This window comes from Panthera tigris, chromosome F3 (genome assembly GCF_018350195.1).
Source record: "Panthera tigris isolate Pti1 chromosome F3, P.tigris_Pti1_mat1.1, whole genome shotgun sequence".
Lineage (NCBI taxonomy): Eukaryota > Metazoa > Chordata > Mammalia > Carnivora > Felidae > Panthera > Panthera tigris.
This window is the reverse complement of record NC_056678.1, coordinates 45,206,827-45,229,212: the sequence shown is the minus strand read 5'-3', so window position 1 is coordinate 45,229,212 and position 22,386 is coordinate 45,206,827. Positions and strand designations below refer to the sequence as shown.

Genomic DNA, 22,386 nt, shown 5'->3' with positions numbered 1-22,386 from the left:
ATTTCTGATGAGAACAGAAAAGAAAAATAAAAAGTTGGATGACCTGAGAAATAAAATCAATACCTTCATCTCTCAACCAAGTTCCTCATGTAATCAACCATGCTGAGGATACACATACTCAAGGAGAATCCTTTAAAAAGATCTATCAAGTTTTATTCCTTGATCTTCATACAATTTTATATCTCATAAGTCCCACAAGGTACAATTTTAACTTGATTAGCAATGACTTCATCACATAACGCAGTAATCCATATTTCCAACACTTCTTGTCCTGGAAAACCTGATGCAATGAGTGAAATTATGCTAATAATGGGGTACATTTACCAATGAAACAATTAATTTCTAATATGATTTTTTTCTTAAGATAAAAGATTATTTATACTGTTGTTTGTTTTTGTTTTTTTATTGCAAGATAAACGTTGTGATTTTCCAGAAATAAAACATGGAGTACTACACAATGAATATAACTATAGACGAGACTTTCCAGTATCTGTAGGAAAAAAATATTACTATTCCTGTAACCACGATTTCGTGACAGATAAAAAACAGAACGGGGGATATATTCATTGCACACAAGAAGGATGGTCACCAGCAGTACCGTGCCGCAGTAAGTCAACCTTGTTGTAATTGTATACGTGTAAATATTTCAAAGAGTGGTGTGGGAAGACACATAAGTGAGTACAGTTAAGCCTAATATGACAAAAAGAAGGCCAAGGGATGAGTTGTATGAGCAAAACGACAAATATAAGTTTTTCCTTCTATGAGGAGCTCTTCATAAAAATCACCTTAGAACTAAAAATAGAGGCTTACAAAAATACCTATGTCATTCCCAAATATCTTCATTATAAAAACTGAAGATAAATAATTTAAATACTGATTTTCTTCTTTTGAAACGTTTGGAAGTAGCTTTAGTTTGTCTTAAGTTATAGGTTATTTTTGGATACTTATGCAGGAAAATTTAAATTTTGGTCAAATAATTTTTGATTTGCTATTATCATTGAATCTAGGGTTTGACAAATTTGGTTTACTATTTTTATGATTATTAGGACAATGTCTTTTTAATTATTTGATAAATGGAGAATATCCATATCCAGCAAAAATGTATTTCCAAGGTGACTCTGTAAGTGTTAACTGCTATGCTGGCTACAGTCTTCAAAATGCGCAGACTGTAATGACCTGTACAGAAGATGGCTGGGCACCTGCTCCCGAATGCCTTCCTCCTGGTAAGTAAATGGTCACTATCCAGAAAACAGTAAAAGAACTGCAGAGAAGGAACGTGTAAAAGTAGGGTGACACCAGCAAGAGAACGAGGGGGATGTGGCAGAGAAGGAGGAAACTAGGCTTGCCTCATCCCATGAGGATAACTATCAAATTATCCTAAATCAACCTGAAGACTGGCAGAACAAATTGTGCAACCAATCATAGAGAACAGTCCACATCAGAGAAGTAAGATGTACAGAGATTCAGTTTTCCCTCCCAAACTGAGGAGAAATGGACTGTGTACCACTGAGGTAGGAAAGGAGTAGTGGTCACAGAGAAGGGTGAGAGACAGTCTGACACACAGAGGAGCAAACAGGTAAAACAAATCCCCAAACCAACTGGCTTGGAAAGTGAAAGGGGCCAAATGTTGTGAGTTCCTGCAACCAGTGGGGCTTAAAGCCTAGGGTTTTAAAGGTCAGTGTACTAAGTTCTGAGAGAGTTCAAAGGGCGTTGGGGCTGTTCTTGGAGAAAAGGCAAGCAAAGAGCCTGTGGACATACAGCATGGAAACAGCAATGTGAAGAGCACTTGGAGCACACAGTGGGGAGATTATTCGCTCACCTGGGAGCATGTTGCAGAAAGGCAGCATTCACAGAGACCCACAGGAGCTGACAGGTGCCATTTCCCTCCCCTACCCATTAGCATAAACACAGGGTCAACTGTGGGAATCTGTACAGGGCCCACACTTGCTATCTAACTTCTTACACCAAGCTCCACTTGCCCATGCTCCAATGGAACCATCCTTCCCAGTTATACTTGCCTCAGTCCCAGAGCAGGTAGCCCCCAACCCCAAAACACCAGACCAAATCCCTTCCCACACCTCATCTCCCATCCTGGGGATCTTGGAAGCCTTGATTCCAGCAGCAGTGGTGAAAAGTCTCATGTCACAAGCAGACCAGAGTGCACCAAGTTAAAACTCCCCACATTCAAGCCAGAGACCAACCACTGCCAACAAAGAGGCAAAGAGAGCCTCTGTAGATGAGGGGCATGAAGCACAAAGCGATCAGGGCACAAGAGCAGTGTGAACACAGCACACATTGGAGACACTCCTTGAAGTGCCAGGCCCTGGGGAACAGGGATCACAACACCTCAGGGCACGACAGAACCTCTTTTTCATAAGGCCATTACCCCAAAAATGGGGGAGGTAGCTGAATTTCCTACAGGCAGAAGTGGGCACAGAAACTTAAATGAGAAAACAGAAGAATTTGTTCCGAGTGAAAGAGCAGTAGAAGGCCAATGCCGGAGCTCTAAGCGAAACAGATATAAGTAACATGCTTAATAGAGAATTTAACATAATAACTATAATGATACTCATTATAATGATATATTCAAAGTGATGAATGGGAAACATACTCTATCCAGTCAAGAATACTCTACCCAGCAAAGCCATTATTCAAAATAGAAGGAGAGATAAAGAGTTTCCCAGGCAAATAAAAACCAATGCAGGTCAAGGCCATTAAATCAGCCTTGCAAGAAATATTAAAGGCGAATCTGAGTAGAAAGGAGAGACCAAAAGTGTCAGTATAAAGGTAGGAAACACCAAAGCAGTAAAAATGAATATTTCTGTAAAACAAATTTCTGTCAAGGAACTCACAAAATAAACGGATGTAAAATATGACACCATATACCTGAGGAAGAGAGAAGTAAAGTTTGGGTTCAAAGTTAAATGACCACCAACTTAATACAGACTGCTATATGCAACACCTGTTATATACAAACCCAATGATGACCACAAAGCAAAATCACAATAAATATGCAAGGAATAAAGATAAAGGTATCCAATATATCATTAAAAAATCATCTAACCATGAAAGAAAGACCAGAAATGATCAGAGAAAATCTTCAGAAACAGCCATAAATCAGGCAATAAAATAGCAATAAATGCATATCTATAAAAAAATTACTTTGAATGTAAATATACTATATGCTCCAATGAAAAGACACAGGGTGACAGAATGAATAAAACAAGACCCATCTCTTTCCTGCCTACAAAAAAAACCCCTCATTTTAGAGCAAAACACACCTGCAGATTGAAAGTGAAGGGATGTAGAATATTTATTGTGCAAATGGATGTCAAAAGAAAGCAGGAGTGGCAATAATTATATTGGACAAAGTAGACTTTGAAACAAAGCATGTAATAAGAGACAAAGAAGGACACTATATAATAATAAAGGGGACAATCCAACAAGAAGAGGTAACGATTGTGAATATTTATGTACCCAACATGTGAGCTCCTCAATACATGAATGTTAATAACAAATAACAAAGAATGACTCAATCATAATAAATAATAGTAGGGGATTTTAACACACCAATTACATTAATGGACAAGATCGTCTAAACCAAAAATCAACAAGGAAACAATGCCTTTAGACACACTGGAACAGATATATTTAACAGATATATTCAGAACATTCCATCTTAAAACAGCCAAATGTACATGCTTTTCAAGTGTACATGGAACATTCTGCAGAATAAAACACATATTAGGCCACAAAACAAGTGTCAACAAATTGAAAAAGATCTAAATCACACCATGCAACACATCTGAACACAATGCAATGAAACTAGGAGTCAGCCACAAGAAAAAATGTGAAGATCACAAATAGATGGAAGTTAAATAACATGCTAACAATGAATGGGTCAACCAGAAAATAAAAGAAAAAAACAAAAAGGTACATGGAAACTAGTGAAAATGAAAACACAACTGTTCAAAACCTGTGGGATACAGCAAAACCGATTCTAAGAGGGACGTTTATAGCAATACACATCTACTGAAGAAGCAAGAAAAAAAATCTAAAAAACAACCTAACCTGATGACTAAGGAAGTTAGAAAAACAACAAACAAAAACCCAAAAAGCAGAAGGAAGGAAATAAAAAGGATTAGAGCATGTATCCGGTTTGAGCAATTCCCTGGCTGTCATTTCTTCCTGGAATTTCTTTTCAGGAGAATTTTGTTTCATCATTTTGGCCTGGTTTCTGTATTTTATGTGTTTTAGTAGTTTGATTTATGTCCTGCACCTTGAGAACTACTATATTAAAAAGGAGTCCTACACTGTGCAGGGCCTGGGACTTCAGGAAGTGTTTTTGGAGTGTGTTGCATGCACTGTGTTGTTGTTGCGCATTTGGCTGCACTATCCCACTAGACAGGTCTTCCTTACTCTTGGTGGTGGCTTGTTTAGACACCATCTTAGACATTCCACCATTTAGACATTCCACCAGGTGCTTTTATTTGTTCATTGAAGCAACTGTGGAAAGAAGGAAAAAGACCGGGACCTGATCCCGTACAAAGAGAAAAATGGAAGAGGCAAAAAAAAAGACCAAGCAGAGAATCAAAGAAACTATAGGGCTTAATCCAGAAAGAGAGAAAGGCAAGTAAAGAAGAAGGAGATATAAAAAAGGCGTAAAAGAATAGAATTAAAATGCCTGATTACATAGACAAACGAAGCAGAGAAAAAAAGATATATAGAAATATACAGAGACAGAGAGAGAGAGAGATGAATTGACCAAAAATCAGGGACGTCTGGGTGGTTCAGTCGGTTGAGCGTCCAATGTCAACTAAGGTCATGATCTCATGGTTTGTGAATTCGAGCCCCACATCGGGCTCTGTGCTGATAGCTCAGAGCCTGGAGCCTGCTTCAGATTCTGCGTCTCCCTCCCCTCTGCCCCTCCCCTGCTCATGCTCTGTCTCTCTCACTCTCAAAAGGAAACATTAAAAAAAATTTTTTTAATCAAATCAGAGAATATGAGCTTGATTCCAAAGGGAAAAAAAAAAGGTTAATAAGAAAAACAAAGAAAAGCAAAGAAAACAAAGAAAAGGGCAACAAAGTAGCGTACAAAACCACAGGACAGTAGTCTGTTGATACCTGGGACCATCTCTGCTGGTCTGGAGGAGAGGTTGTCTGGTTCATCCAGTGTGAGTCCTGCTCCAGTAGATAAGCAGTTGCCAGGCACAGCGGGGTAAGGTTTCCTGTCACCAGGCCTTGCCTCCATTAGGAGCCACTGTCCTGTTCCTTGTAGACCCACCACGTTGGCAATGGGGAGAAAAATGGCAATACCCCAGTCTCTCCTCCCTGAACTGTGTTTTTCAAACCTTGCTGTTCAGGGGCGCCTGGGTGGCTCAGTCGGTTGAGTGTCCGACTTGGGCTCAGGTCATGATCTTGCGGTCCGTGAGTTCGAGCCCCACATCAGGCTCTGTGCTGACAGCTCAGAGACGGGAGCCTGTTTCGGATTCTGTGTCTCCATCTCTCTCTGAACCTCCCCTGTTCATGCTCACTTTCTCTGTCTCAAAAATCAATAAAGGTTAAAAAAATTAAAAAAAAACAAACCCCAAAAACTTGCTGTTCAGGCACCCCTCACAGAGTAGCACAGGCAGGTAGTTTGCTCTGCTCCACAGTTCTCCTGTGCCTCCTAGGTGCTAGGCTGAGATTCAAAATCCCATGTCTTTAAGGATCATGTACCACATGGACCCAATTCTGGGATAGCGCCACTCCACCCTGCGGATATGGCTGGTGCCTGCCGGGTCTTTAGTCCTTGGGGGAACAATATACATTTTTCCCACAGTACTCAAAGGAGGGGACTGGTCTTTCCCAGGGCACCCCTGATATCTCTACCGCCCTGGGGCTGACTCCTCTCCCCACACACACACACACACCCCCCCCCAGGCGTGTGCACACAGCAGTGGCTCTGGTCCAGAGAATGCCACACACTTTTGAAAACTCTTATCTTCAGCTCCTAAGGCTATTTGCAAAGCAGAGACTGACATTTTCCATATTTCTTGTTCCCCAGTTCGTGGTCTGGAAAAGGTCTTTCTCTTGTCCTAACACAATGGCACAATCCACAGCTTCTATTTCTCTCCCTTTTGTCTGTTCACAGAAGGGGATCCCTCCCCTCTGTACCCATGCTGTTTTATCTCTCCCAATTCACATACACACGTCTGTCACACCAAGCTGTCTCCCTCCACCTGTGCAGATTTTTCAGTCACTCTGCAGATAGATTTCCTGGGTGTTCCAAGTGTTCTGACCCCAAAACAGCTGTGTTTGAAGGACAAGTGAAGTCTTGGTCCCCCTACTTCTGCACCATCTTAACTCCTAACTGATATCCTTTGAAAACCCATAATAGGTGGATAACCAGATTTGTTCTAAAATCAGACCACCAGGGTTCAAATCTCTCCTTTACAATTTTACACCAATTTATTTGAGTTCTTTAAGACTCTACTCTTGCAAATCCAAACAGTGAAGTTTGCACAAGGTAGAATGATTGTTAAATGACACTCATCTGGGATGTATCATGATGAAATTCATCATCCAAGGATAAAGAGAAGTTCATCTAAATCGTCAAAGAGTAGTGGAGAAAAATACCTAGAAGGTTACTTAAGTGGAATAAGACTAAATGAACACTTGATCTCAATATTGGAAGCTTCAAAAATGTGGTGGAAAAAATTTATCAATGAGAGCTATAAGCTGGAGGCCAAGAATCTATATCTAGAGAAGGTATCATATACAAATCTTTACTAAAGAAAAACATCAGTATATTCAAGTATTCCAGGTGTATAATCTACATAAGTCTGCTGAAACTACTGGAAACTTTAATCAAACAAGAAAGAAAATGTTACCAGTGTACTTTAGAAGGATGAAGATGAGGGGCACCTCGGTGGCTCAGCCGGATAAGCGTCTGACTTCGGCTCAGGTCACGGTTTCTGGGTTTGAGCCCCACATCTGTGGGGCTGTCTGTGCTGACAGCTCGGAGCCTGGAGCCTGCTTCAGGCTCCCTCTCTCTCTACCCCTCCCCTGCTCATGCTCTCTCTCTCTCTCTCTCTTTCTCTCTCTCTCTCAAAATAAGTAAATAAACCTTGAAAAAAAAAGGAAGATGAAAATGATAATGAATACTTGGGGTGTGTGTGTGTGTGTGTGTGTGTGTGTGTGTTTGGAACTTTTTTTCGTGTGTTGCACAACAGTTCTTCTAATAGAATCATTTTGTGGGGAAAAAACTAATACTGGTACAGTATTAAAAGTACTAGATTATCTCTAAATCATCAAATGAAAATGGAAATTTTTTCTGGGAAATATTATATATAAATGTGTTATAAACAGCATAACACTTAAACATGTGTCAAAAATATTCCATATATAAGAAACTCAATAAAATGCAATTATATTATACCTCAATTACAATACGACATTTTGGTGTTTAAAAAGAATTGAACTATGGTTGCATTAAATGTTCACTTGTATTCAAAAATATATATATATATTATGATATATATGACATGTTACAAACACCTCATATATATGATGTGTACATGTTACAACATATGTCACATTATATATGATATATATGCCATATATGTGTGCCATATAAACCTTATATACTATGACATACTATGAATGACATTTTAAATCACTTCATGTACATAATATATGTTATATATATTCTGAGACACATGTGACATACTTTAAAACACCGCATTCTCCAATTAATATTAGAAATAACAATCAAATGTTTACTCTAATCTTAACTATTTGAATATTAAGAAATAGTCCTAGTTCATTTGTCTGATTAAATGAAAACTTTCCTTGATGATTGGTTTCAGGCATTAATTAGAAGGTTAGTTTTCTGTATAATGCGATGAATGGAAAATGTGTTTCTCTATATTTCTTACACTATTTGAATAAATAGAAAAGTAAATTAATGAATGTTTATCTAAAAAAAAAAAACCGCACTGTTTCCCTACACTGAGTTGGTCTGAGAAGAAAAGGCAGGGCTCTGATTTCTGATGAAAGCAGAAAAGAAAACAAGAAGATAGATGATCTTAGGAATAAAATCAATACTTTCATCTCTCGAACAAGTTGCTCATTTACATACCAGGGCTAGGATATACATAGTCAGTAGATCATATACATACCCAAATAGATCTGTAGAGTTTTATTTATGAAGAGTCTTCATACAAGTTTCTATATCATATGACCACAAGATATAATTTTAACTTCATTAGCATATCCCAGTCATCTGAATTTTATAACTTCTCTTGTCCTAGAAAACCTGATGCAATGAGTGAAATTAGACTAATAAGAGGATATAATTCATCAGTGAAACAATTCATTTCCCATCTGATTTTTTTTCTTAAGGTAAAACATCATTTATACTGTTTTTGTTTGTTTTGTTTTTATTGCAAGGGTATCGTTGTGATTTTCCAGAAATAAAACATGGTAGTCTACACCATGAAAGTAACTATAGACAAAACTTTCCAGTACGTGTAGGAGAAAAATATTGGTATTCCTGTGATCAAAATTTTGTGACTGTTTCACAAAAGCCCTGGGAACATATTCATTGCACACAAGAAGGATGGTCACCAGCAGTACCATGCCGCAGTAAGTCAACCTTTATAATTGTATATGTATAAATATTTCAAATAGTAGAGGGGGGAAAACACATAAGTGAATACAATGAAGCTTAGTATGACTAACATAAAGCCAAAGGATGAATGTTATGAGCAAAAATACCAATATGAGTTTTTCCTTTTATGAAGAGTTCTTCATAAAAATCACACTAAAGATAAAGATAGAGGCTTTCTGAAAATAACTATATCATTTACAAGGACTTAATTATAAACCTGAAGATAAATAATATTTAACATTGATTTTTTTTCCAGCATTTGGTAGTAGCTTTAATTTTGGATACTTATGCATGAGTTTAAATTTTGTACAAATAACTTTTAATTGGCTATTTTCACTGAAATTAGGGGTTTTAAATTTTTTTTGTTTCTTATTTTCATTATTTTTAGGACAATGTATCTTCAATCATTTGAAAAATGGAGAGTATCCAAAACAAGGAGTTAAATATGTACAAGGTGAAAATGTAAGCGTTAATTGCAATTCTGGCCACAGTCTTCAAAATGAGCAGACTGTAATGACCTGTACAGAGGATGGCTGGTTCCCTCCTCCTGAATGCATTCCTCTCAGTAAGTAAATGATCTGAGATCCCAGTGTATTATGCTTTTCTAAGCCTCATCTAGATGGACTGTAACAAAATATCTATAACAACTTTCTTATCTCCCCTATGGAACTACTTAGTTTTCTTTTTTCCAAGTGTGTATGAGTGGATATACAAATTTCTTGATACATGTATAGCAAAATAAATGTTTACTGATAGGCATTAGTCAAGAAAACAGTAATGGAAGTACAAGGAAGAAACCTCTAATATAGGGGGACACAAGAGGAAGGAGGTAGATGTGGCGGTGTAGGAGGATCCTAGGCTTGCCTCATCCCATGAATACACCTAGATAACTATCAAATCATCCTAAATACCCTAGAAATTAACCTAAAGACCAGCAGAACAAATTCTGCAACTGAAGGTAGAGAACAAGCCATGTCAATGAAGTAAGATGTGTAGAGATTCAGTTTTCTTTCCCAAACTGAGAAGAAACAGATTGTGAACACTGAGGTGGGAAAGGAGTAGTGGTCAGAGGGAATGGTGAGAGACAGACTGAAACACAGGTGAGCACACACGAGAAAACGAATCTCCATAGCAATTGGTTTGGAAAGGGCGAGGGGGCAAATTTTGTGAGCTTTGCAATCAGTGGGGCTTAAAGCCTAGGGTATTATAAGGACAGCGTACTTGGCCCTGGGAGAGTTCAAACAGCATTGAGGCTGCTCTTGGAGAAAAGGCAAGCAAAGAGCCTGTGGATATACAGCATGGAAACAGCAATCTGAAGAGCACTTGGAGAACACAGTGGGGAGGTTATTTGCTCACCTTGGAGAATATTGCAGAAAGGCAGCCTTCACAGAGACCCCTCTGGGAACAAAGGAACTGGTAGGTACCATTTCCCTCCCCTGCCCTTCAGCATATAGACATGGTCACCTTTGGGAACCAGCACAGGACCCACACTTGCTCTCTAACTTGCTTCTACCAAGCCCTGCCTCCCCATGCTCCAGTGGAATCACCCTTCCCAGTCACACTTGGCCTCAGTCCCAGCACAGGTGGCCCCCAACCCCAAAAGCCCAGACCAAATCCCTGCCCACACCTCATCTCCCAACCTGGGTGTTTGGGGTGCCATGATTCCAGCAGCAGTGGCGAGAAGTCTCATCTCACAAGCAGACCAGAGCACACCAAGTTAAAACTCACCACATTCAGGCCAGAGACCAAACACTGCCCACACAGGCAAAGAGAGCCTCTGCAGATGAGGGGCATGAAGGACAAAGCAATCAGGACACAAGAGCAGTGTGAACACAGCACACATTGGAGACACTCCCTGAAGTGCCAGGCCCTGGGGAAAAGGGATCACGACACCTCAGGGCACGACAGAACCTCTTTTTCATAAGGCCATTAGCCTCAAGAACAGGAGAAGTAGCTGACTTTCCTAATACAGAGAAGCAGGCACAGAAACTTAAACAAAATGCGAAAACAGAAGAATGATCTGTGAAAGATGAAAGATCTGTACAAGGCCAATGCCAGAGATCTAAGTGAAACAGATATAGGTAACATGCCTAATAGATAGTTAAAGTAAAAATTATGAAGATATTCACTGGACTTGAGAAAAAAAGTGGAAGACATGAGTGAGACTCTTAATAAATGTTGGCAAGGATGTGGAGAAACGGGAACCCTCTTGCACTGTTGGTGGGAATGCAAACTGGTGCAGCCGCTCTGGAAAACAGTGTGGAGGTTCCTCAAAAAATTAAAAATACATCTACCTCATGACCTAGCAATAGCACTGCTAGGAATTTACCCAAGGGATACAGGAGTGCTGAAGCATAGGGGCATTTGTACCCCAATGTTTATAGCAGCACTCTCAACAATAGCCAAATTATGGAAAGAGCCTAAATGTCCATCAACTGATGAATGGATAAAGAAATTGTGGTTTATACACACAATGGAATACTACGTGGCAATGAGAAAGAATGAAATATGGCCTTTTGTAGCAACGTGGGTGGAACTGGAGAATGTTATGCTAAGTGAAATAAGTCATACAGAGAAAGACAGATACCATATGTTTTCACTCTTCTGTGGATCCTGAGAAACTTAACAGAAGACCATGGGGGAGGGGAAGGAAAAAAAAGAGGTTAGAGAGGGAAGGAGCCAAAACATAAGAGACTCTTAAAAACTGAGAACAAACTGAGGGTTGATGGTGGGTGTGAGGGAAGGGAGGGTGGAGAGGTAATGGGTATTGAGGAAGGCACCTCTTGGGATGACCACTGGGTGTTGTATGGAAACCAATTTGCCAATAAATTTCATATTAAAAAAAAAAGAATTTGGGAGTTCCCCAAATAAACCTTGCCATGTTTATATTCAAAAAAAAAAAGGAAGAAAGAAAGAAAATTGAACAGATCAATTACCAGCAATAAATAAATAAATAAATAAATAAATAAATAAATAAGAGTTAATGCCTATTCTCAAACTACTCCAAAAAAAAAAAGAAAAGTAGGAAAAACTCCCAAATTCATTCTATGAAGCAGCACTACCCTGATACCAAGCCAGATACAGCCACCACAAAATAAGAGAACTATAGTATATGTCAATATTTCTGATGAGTATAGATGCGAAAATGCATAACAAATACTAGCAATCCGAATCCAACAATAAATTTTAAAAAATTATTCCCCACAATCAAGTCATGTCTGTTCACGACTTATACCCGGTGATTTCTTCCTGAGTTGCAAGGATGGTTCAATATTCACAAACCAATCAATGTGTGATACATCACATCAACCAAATCACAGCCATAAAAGAAAAGATGAAAACCATATGATCATTTTAACATATACCAAAAAACCCATTTGACAAACTATAACATCTATTCGTGATAAAAGATCTCAACAAAGTAGGGTTAGAGGGGACATATCTTAACATAATAAAGGCTGTACCCACAGCTAACATCATCTTTATGGGGGAAAATTATGAGCTTTCCTCCCAAGGTCAGGAACAAGACAAGACATAACAAGACGAGGAGGTCTACTCTTCCACTTTTACTCAATAAAGTACTGAAAGTCCTAGCCACAGCAACTAGAACAAAAAGAAATAAAAGGCATTCAACTCGGTAAGGAAGAAGTAAACCTTTCACTATTTGCAGATGACATAATATTTTATACAGAAAACCCAAAAGACTCCACCAAAACATGCTAGAACTGAAGTGAATTCAGAAAAGCTATAGGATACAAAATCAATGCACAGAAATCTGTTGCATTTCTGTATAACAATGATAAAGTAGCAGAAAGACAAATTAAGAAAACAGTCCCATTTACAATTGCAATAAAAATAATAAGTTACCTAGGAATAAACCTAACCAAAGAGGTGACAGATCTGTACTCTGAAAACTACAGAACACTGATAAGAGAAGTTGAAGACGACACAAAGAAAATGGAAAGGCATCCCATGTTCATGGGCTGGAAGAACAAATATCGTTAAAATGTCTACAAAACCCAAAGCAATCTGCACAATCAATGCAACCCCTACCAAAATACCAACGACATTTTTTATAGACCTAGAACAAACAAGCCTAAAATTTGTATGGAACCACAAAAGTCCCTGGTTAGCCAAATCAATCTTGAAAAAGAAAAGCAAAGCTGGAGGCATCATAATTCTGGACTTCAAATTAATATTACAAAGATAGTGATCAAGAGCATATGGTACTGGGGCAGAAATAGACACATAGATCAATGGAACTGAATGGAAAACCCAGAAATAAACCTACAATTATACACTCAATTAATTTTTAACAAAGCTGGATTGAATATCCAGTGGGAAAAAGACATTCTGTTCAACAAACGATGTTGGGGAAACTCCACAGCAACATGCAAAAGAATGAAACTGAACCACTTTCTTACACCATACACAAAAATAAATTCAAACTGGATTAAAGACCTATATGTGAGACCTGAAATTATAAAAATTCCTGGAAGAGAGTACAGGCAGTCACTTCTCTGACATCAGCCACAGCTTTCTAGATAGATCACCCGTGGCAAGGGAAACAAAAGCAAAAAAGAAGAAACTATTGGGACTACATTAAACTACAAAGCTTCTGCACAACAAAGGAAGCAATCAACAGAACTAAAAGGCAACCTATGGAATGGGAGATGATTTACAAATGACATGTCTGGTAAAGGGTAGTATCCATAATATGTAAAGAACTTATAAAACTCAACACCCCAAAACCTGATAATCCAATGAAAAATGGGTAGAAGACATGAACAGATATTGCTCCAAAGAAGACATACAGATGGGCAATAGACACATGAATGATACTCATTAGCACTTATCATCAGAGATATACAAACCGAAAAAACAATAAGATGTCACCTCACAGGTGTTGGTGAGGATGTGGAGAAAGGGGTACCCTCTTGCACTGTTGGCAAGAATCCAAACTGGTGCAGCATCTCTGGAAAATAGTATGGAGGTTCCTCAAAAGGTAAAAAATAGAATTGCTGTAATATCCAGCAATCACACTCCTGGGTATTTACCCAAAGAATACAAAAGCACTAATTCAAAGGGATACACACACCCCTATCTTTATTGCAGCATTATTTGCAATAACCAAGATATGGAAGCAGCCTAAGTGTCTACCAATTGGTGAATAGATAAAGATAAATGGACTGTTATTCAGCCATAAAAAAGAATGAAATCTTGCCATTTGCAACAACTTGGATGGACTAGACAGTATAATGCTAGGCAAAATAAGTCTGTGAGAGAAAGACAAATACCATATGATTTCAGTCATATGTGGGATTTAAGAAACAAAACAAATGAGCAAAGGGAGGAAATTTGAGAGAGAGAGAGAGAGAGAGAGAGACCAAAAAAAAAAAAAAAAAAAAGGCTCTTCAGTGTCTTAAGTGTAGAGAACAATATGATAGTTACCAGAGGGGAGAAAGCGGGCAGAGGGGATGGGTGAAATAGGTGATGGAGATGAAAGAGTATCCTTGTCACTATGAGCACTAGGTGATGTAAGGAATTGTTGAATCACTATACTGCATACCTGAAACTAATATAACACTGTATGTCAGCCAACCGGTGTTAAAATGAAAACTTACATACATACATACATACAGTCAATCTAGAAAAAAAATACAGTACAAAGAATTTTGAAAGCAACAAGAAAGAAAAACCTGCTTCACATACAAAGGCACTTCTGTGGGAGATGTTTCTAGTAATACGTGCCTACAGTAAAAAAAGAAATGATCTCAAATATACAATCAAACTGTATACATCAAAAAGCTAGTAAAAGAAGGGGGTACCTGGGTAGCTGAGTTGGTTGAGTGTCCAACTCTTGATTTCTGCTCAGGCGATGATCCAGGATCATGGGCTTGTACCCCACATAGTGCTCCGCACGTGAGGGTAGAGACTGTTTCAGATTCTCTCTCTCCTACCCCTCCCTACCCTGACTTGTGATGTCTGTCTAACAAATAAAATGAAATTTTTTTCATTAAAAAACTTGGAAAAGAAGAAAAAACTAAGCCTAAAATTAGCAGAAAGAAGGAAATAACAAATCAGAGCAGAAATATATGAAATAAAGACCAAAAAGTCAACAAAATAGATACCTACCTTTTTCAAAATGTAGACAAAATTGACAAACCTAAGCTGATTAACTAATTAAAAAGAGAGATCGCATAAATAAAATAGAAATGAAATTGAAGATATTCAACTGATATCACAGAAATGCAAATGTTCATAAGAGACCACCATAAATGATTACACACTGACAAATTGGATGACAGAGAATGGATAAGTTCCTGGAAATATAAAACTGACAAGACAAAATCATTAAGAAATGGAAAATCTGAACAAACCAGTAACAAGTAACAACACTGAATAATTAATTTAATATATCTCCTCAAAGAAAAGTCTGGGACCAGAAGTATTCACTGGTAATTAACAGAAGATTTAATACCAATTTTTATTTAAAAACTCCAAAATTTTGAGGGAGAGCACTTCCAAAAATAGATTACCTTTAATACCAAAACCAGACAAGGATGCTACAAAAAAAATTATACCCGACATCACTGATAAACATAAATATTGAAATGCTCAACAAAATGTTAACAAACTGAATTCAATAGCACATTAAAAGATTCACACACCATGATGAAGTTGGGTTTATCTATGGGACTCAAGGGTGATTCAACAGATTTAAATCAGTAATATGATATAGCACATTAACAAAATTAAAGGTAAAAATCATATAATCATCCAGATAGATACACAAAAAGCATTTGACACAATTCAACATCCATTTATGATAAAAACTGACAATTAGGTATTGAAGAAATGTACATCAACATAATGAAGACCATAAATAAAAAGCCCATAACTAACATCACATTTGATGAAAAGCTAAAAGCTTTCCTCAAGGGTCAGGAAAAATACAAAGATACCCACTCTCATCAGTGTTGAAAAAGGGAAATAAAATGTATCCAAGTAAGAAATAAAGAAGTAAAGAGGCACCTGGGTGACTCAGTCCGTTAAGGGTCCGACTTATGCTCAGGTCATGATCTCACGGTTCGTGGGTTCGAGCCCCACATTGGGTGCTGTGCTGACAGCTCAGAGCCTGGAGCCTGCTTCAGATTCTGTGTCTCATTCTCTCTCTGCCCCTCCCCGATTTGTGCTCTGTCTCTCTCTGTCTCTCAAAAATAAATAAATGTAAAACATAAAAATAAAAAATAAAGAAGTAAAATTAGCTCTGTGTGCATATGATGTATTCTTTAGGGAAAACACTAAAGACTCCACAAAAACAACAACAACAACAACAACAACAACAACAAAACCTGTTAGAATTAATAAATGAATTCAGTAAAGTTGTAGGATACAAAATCAATATACAAAAATCTGCTGTATTTCTGAACACTAATAATGAACTATCAGAAAGAGAAATTAAAATAAGTTTTCATGAGATGTGGGTGTTACTTAATTCTGGAGGTTTCAAGGGCCAAAAATAATCTTTCAGGACCTAAAATATAGATCAAAGTTAGAGAGATTCTCTTCTATCAGAAAACAAAGTAAAACAATTTTTTGTATATTGTTTCAAGTACAAGATGGTTTCCAATTTTAGAGTTAACCCTCAAATGGAAAAAAAAATTGACATTATCAATCGTAAGAATTATTTATAAATTAATTAAAAGTACTATTTTATAAAGATGTGTATGAATGTTATACATAGTTATGTAATCCAGAAAACTGGAGGTAGTGGCGTTTAATCCCGAACCCTGTGTTTCAATGCCAATATGATAAATAGGAATTCGCCTTCTGCTGTCAAGAAAACTCCAGTTTTTAGAAATAGTTGTGTGATGTTTACCTATATGGTGAGATTTAAAGTTGTGCAGTGGCCCAACTGCCTTCAGTATCCTCTCTTCTTTGAAATGTAGTAGGGGCACCTGGGTGGCTCCGTAGGTTAGGCATCCGACTCTTGATTTTAGCTCAGGTCATGATCTCACAGTTTGTGTCATTGAGCCCCACAGCAGGCTCTGTGCTGACACCTGGGAGCCAGCTTGGGATTCTCTCTCTCTCTCTCTCTCTCTCTCTCTCTCTCTCTCCCCCTCTCCCTCCCTCCCCCTCTCCCCCTCCCCCCCTCTCCCCCTCTCCCCCTCTCCCCCTCTCCCCCTCCACTGTTTGCACTCTCTCAAAATAAATAAATGAACATTAAAAAAATAAATTCTATTTTAAAAAAAGAAAAAAGAAAATGTTTTTTAAAAAAGAAAAAAAGAAATGTATTGATATTACTAGATTCAACAAACCTGAAATTTATGTGGAATAACAAACACTGTGAATAAATACTTTAGAATAGTAAAATCCAATCGTATTTACTGCAGTTTACTGTGAATCATTATAAGCTGAAAAGTTCTCTATTACAATTTCAGTGAGGAAAGGTAGAAATGGATGATGAAGGTGAAGAAGGGGACTAAGGAACTCTGGAAGGTGAGGTGGCCCTGGGGAGGGGAGATCTGATGGGTGAAAGTTGACAGTGAGTGCCATGCGAAGGGTCAGAGCAGATGCCCCAGTAGTGTCACAAGAGGGAGAGGTGTGCCACAGCAAGCCTTATTTTTAATGTAGACATATCTAGAGAATCCATATGCTACTCTCCTGCCTGTATATAATGTTAAACTAGAACTGAATTACTAAGTATTGCTGAAATTGTTCTTAGCTGAAACTAAGTCCCCCAATGACACATAAATTAGTAGGTTCTTCATCTTTGGCCTTTGATTGCTAGGGCTTCTGCCAAAGTCTACATTGATCCACTTTTCTTTGCTCAATCCCTCATTGTTCTACAACCTTTGCACTTTTCCTTCATCCCAGTTATGCCTCCCCCCTCACCCCACACACCATCCCCTACCAATGCAGGATGTAAGATTTTCCCAACCAGTCTATCCTGTGCTCAGTTACCTGATAGGCACTTTACCCATATCTTAACAACTTTAGTTTCAGAATATGGTGCATAAATAAGAGATGATGTAATTGAGGTAAAAAGTGCTATATTTTAGGAAAAAATCACAAAAAAAGAACAAAAGGAAAGGGGTAAAAATATTTGAAAGAGTACTTTTATGTGTTTGGACATTTTAACTGAGAGAGCCAATTTTCTCAAACCATGTTGACCAAAAATGTAATAGATAGGAAAGTGATTATAGAATTGTTCCTTCAAAGGCTCCCAAAAGCCTTTTTGAACAAAATTAAAATGATTCCTGACTTCAAAATTATGGCATAAATTCAAAATTAAGACATGTAGTCAAGAGGTACAATGGAGTTACAGATAGCAGAGTTTCTTGGGTTCATGCAGTAGAGCTTTGAGATCACTGCACATGTGTTCTCATGTCTTACCTTTTATATTGGTTACCGTCCATTGTGCTCTTCCCATGGGTTGCCTGCAATCTGCAGATATAATGGAAAGGTTCCAAAAGAGCTTCATATTCATCCATTCATTCTTTCATTCGTTTATTTGCCCATCCAATGGTCACTTTTTAAGTGACTGCTAAGTGCCTGCTAAGTGCCAGGCATTAGGACTAGCATTTACCAAAAGGCCATTTAGTGAGGAAAACAAAAGGAATGATTATTGTATTTCATCAACATATTGTATTTTACTATATAAAGCATTGTGATGGAGGCAAGCAAAAGAGAGACTACAGGATCATTTAGAGGAGACAAGAATTCCAAGTTGGAATGAGAGTCTGGAGTGGGATTGGGTTGGGGAGTTTGTTTGTAAGAGGTGGAATGAAGAGAGCCAAATCTTTCAGGGTCACGATGGCATCTTGGGTAGGCTTTGAAGGTTGGATGGGAGTCATGGAAATAAGGATGCCAGGGAGGAGGACATTCAAGACTGAGGAACATGGCTCCTGGGTGGTTCAGTTGGTTAAGCATCAGACTCTTGATTCAGCTCAGGTCATGATCTCGGTCTTGAGATCAAGTCCCATGTGGAGCTTGGAATGGACCCTGCTTAGGATCCACTGATAAATGAATGGATAAGGAAGGTGTGTATACATATATATATATATATATATGTATATATATATATATATATGTATACACACACACACACACACACACACACACTAGAATATTATTCACCCATGAGAAAGAAGAAAATCTTGATATTCACAACAACATGGTTGAACCTAGAGGACAATACGTTAAGTGTAATAATCCAGAGATAGCAAATACTTCATGATAAAACTTCTATATGAAATCAAAAAAGAAAAAAGAAAACATCAAATTCATAGAAGCAGAATGTAGAATGGAAGTTCTGTACCGGTGGTGGGTGTGGATGCTGGTCCAAGAGTGTAAGCCTTCAGTTATAAATAATTCTGGAGATCTAATGTACTGCATAATAAGAATCAAAGTAAATAACTGTAAACTATAATCAAATAACAAAGGAAGTCATCAAAAGAGGAGCAAATTGAAAAAAACAGATGCAAAACAGAAGACAGTTAGCCACATGTTAATAGTAAGTGTTCACCTACCAGTAATTCCTTAAATATACATCATTTAAATTTACCTATTAAAAGGAATGAGTACCTGAATGATTTAAAATAAAATAACCAAGAAATCACTTTAGATTTAAAGACACAATAGGCTAAAGTGAAGGAATGGAAGAAGATATTTCATGCAAATGGCAACCAAAGAATGATGGAGTGATTATACTTCTATCAGAAAAAATAACTGACTTAATCTAAAACTGTCTCTAGAGATGAAGAAGATCGTTATATAATAATAATGAGTCCATTCATCAGGAAAATGGTAACAATTTTCAACAGACGTGGAACCAACATTGGAATTCATAAATATATAAAGCAATATGGACAGATGTGAAGAGGAGAAATTGACAGCAATACAGTAATATTAGGAGACTTTAATACCTCCCTTGGAACAATAAATACAACACAGAAAGGCAAGAAAGAAGTTGAAGAACTAAACCACAATATAAACATTTTTGGACCTAATAGATATATATGGAATTTTCAACCTAACAGTGAAAGAGTACATTCTGCTGCACATGAAAGATTGTATGCACTATCTTTTTCAGTCACAATGGGGTAAAACTAGAATGGGAAAATTCACAAATAGGTGGAAAGAAAATACACTCTCAAGCAACAATAGGGTCAAAGAGGAAAGAGCAAGAGAATTTTTAAAAATATTTTGAGACAAATAAAAACAAAAACAGTGTAACAAAATTCAGAGATGTTGCAAAAGCCGTGCAAAGAGGGAAATTTTTAATGATAAATGTCTACATTAACAAAGAAGATCAGGGTGCCTGGGTGGCTCCATCAGTTAGTTTTGTGTTCAACTCTTGATTTTGAGTCACATCATGATCTCACAATTGGGTTCTTGAGATCAAGCATCGCAGTAGGACTCTGAGCTGACAGCACAGAGCCTGCTTGGGTTTCTCTCTCTCTCCCTCTCCCTCTCCCTCTCCCTCTCCCTCTCCCTCTCCCTCTCCCTCTCCCTCTCCCTCTCCCTCTCCCCCTATCCCCCCCCTCTCTCTCTGCCTTGCTTGCACATGTGCACTTGTGTGTGTGTGTGTGTGCGCTCTCTCTCTCTCAAAATAAACAAATAAACATAAAAAATTTAGCTTGACATAGCAGATTGTATATAAACAACCTAAATTTATAGCTCAAGGAACTAGAAAAAGAGCAAACTAAGCCCAAATTTAGAAGAAGGGAGGAAATACTAAAGATTAGAACAGAAATAAATCAAATAATGTGTAAACAAAACACCCTATTCCATCATCTCACTAACACTATTATGTTTTTTCAAATTTATATGTATGTTGGGTTTTGTTTGCTTTTCTTTTTCTGAAGATTGATTTTCATTCTGTATTCTTTTCTATTATATGTATATAACAGTAAAATTTCCTCTCAGACTATGTTATCATCTCACAAACTTTCATGTAAAATATTTTTCTTATAATTCAATTCAAAAGATTTAATGTTTTTAAAAAAAGATTACAGGGGCATCTGGGTTGCTCAGTGATTAAGCATCCAACTCTGGCTCAGGTCATGATCTCATGGTATGGGAGTTCAAGTCCCACATTTGTCTCTGCTGACAGCCCAGAGCCTGGAACGTGCATCAGATTCTGTGTCTCCCTCTCTCTGACTCTCCCCCGCTCACACTCTTGTCTCCCTCTCTCTCTCAAAAAAAAACTTAAAAAAATTTTTTTAATAAATCAATAAGATTATGTACTTTACTCCTTATCCTGAGTGTTTAATATTCCTAGTATCCCATTTCCAGTGTACTAGGCACCCCAAGTGAAGGAATAAAATTACCAATTATGAAAAAATATATAGCTCATATTTTCTCTTTTGATTTCTTCTTTATCCATGGGTTATTTAAAAACTAAAGCTGAACTTTGTGAAGACTTTGTAAATGACAGAAGTCTTGTTTATTGTTTCAAGTCACGTTACACATAATTTGAGGAATCATCATTTTGGTCTCAGAACATGAAGGAACGTGCTGATCTGTGTCATACTCATTGAACTCCACGTATCCATATGGTTTTAAGCACCCAATTATGATGACAAACATTGCAGATTCTCAGAGTTGTGGTAGCTACGGTGGCAGTTTCTCTGAGATCGTCACCTGATCTCAGATACCCCAATTGAGTACTGGAGTTGCTTAGGAGACCCCGCGTTGGCAATATTTAAAACAAGTGCCTGGAAAGGACCTATTGCCGGTACACCTCTGACACACTGTAGGATTCCAGATCCATTAGACAAACAGATTCATAATAATTTCCTAGTAGGGATTCTGGGTATTCTAAATGTCGCTTCATTCCAAAGAGAAAAAATTAATGAACTATTTTGATTTAGTATCTTTGTCGCTTACTTTTTCTGTCCCAGGAATTTGGATGATTCAGATTTTTCCCGGTTTTCATTTGTAAATGACTCCTTATTTTTGTGTCGTTACAGTGAATCTTTATAAAAATGTTTATTTATATGCTTCGCTTTTCCTTATACTTTCTGCCTTTCAGAAACATGTTCAAAATCAGAGATAACAATTGAAAATGGATTTTTTTCTGAATATGAACCTACATATTCCTTAAATAAAGAAACACAGTATCAATGTAAACCAGGATATGTAACACCAGATGGTAAAACTTCAGGACAGGTTACATGTCTGGAAAGTGGATGGTCACCTCAACCCACATGTATTAGTGAGTAATTTATTATGTTCCTATTCATTATGCTGATGGCTATTGAACAAAAGTTTACTCTAAATTAATTCTTTTCTGGGGGGAGGGGTTGACATGATTCCCATTTGAAAAGATAAATGAAAACAGATGTAATTTTTTGCCTTTAAGAGTAATCACTTATACAGTGTAGTAGCAGGACATCATTCAGTTTACGTTATTTTCCACTTTATTTAAAAAAAAATTTTTTTTAACGTTTATTTATTTTTGAGACAGAGAGAGACAGAGCATGAACAGGGGAGGGGCAGAAAGAGAGGGAGACACAAAATCCAAAACAGGCTCCAGGCTCTGAGCGGTCAGCACAGAGCCCGACGCGGGGCTCGAACTCACGGACAATGAGATCATGACCTGAGCTGAAGTCGGCCGCTCAACCGACTGAGCCACCCAGGCGCCCCTGTTATTTTCCACTTTAAAATATCCTGTGGTTTGGAAACGAGTTAGGGAGCCTTATGTGTATTCTCCTGGAAACTCA

General features: G+C 37.7%; 1 protein-coding gene across 1 annotated transcript in view; it reads left to right on the top strand.

Annotated features, from left to right (window-relative positions):
- CFH (complement factor H) overlaps positions 1-22,386 on the top strand; it is a 150,556-nt gene that overhangs the window by 65,653 nt on the left and 62,517 nt on the right. Inside the window, 5 exon segments of the mRNA XM_042975713.1 lie at positions 413-607; positions 1,047-1,223; positions 8,434-8,628; positions 9,042-9,218; positions 21,696-21,878. Coding sequence (XP_042831647.1) covers positions 413-607; positions 1,047-1,223; positions 8,434-8,628; positions 9,042-9,218; positions 21,696-21,878 — 927 coding nt within the window.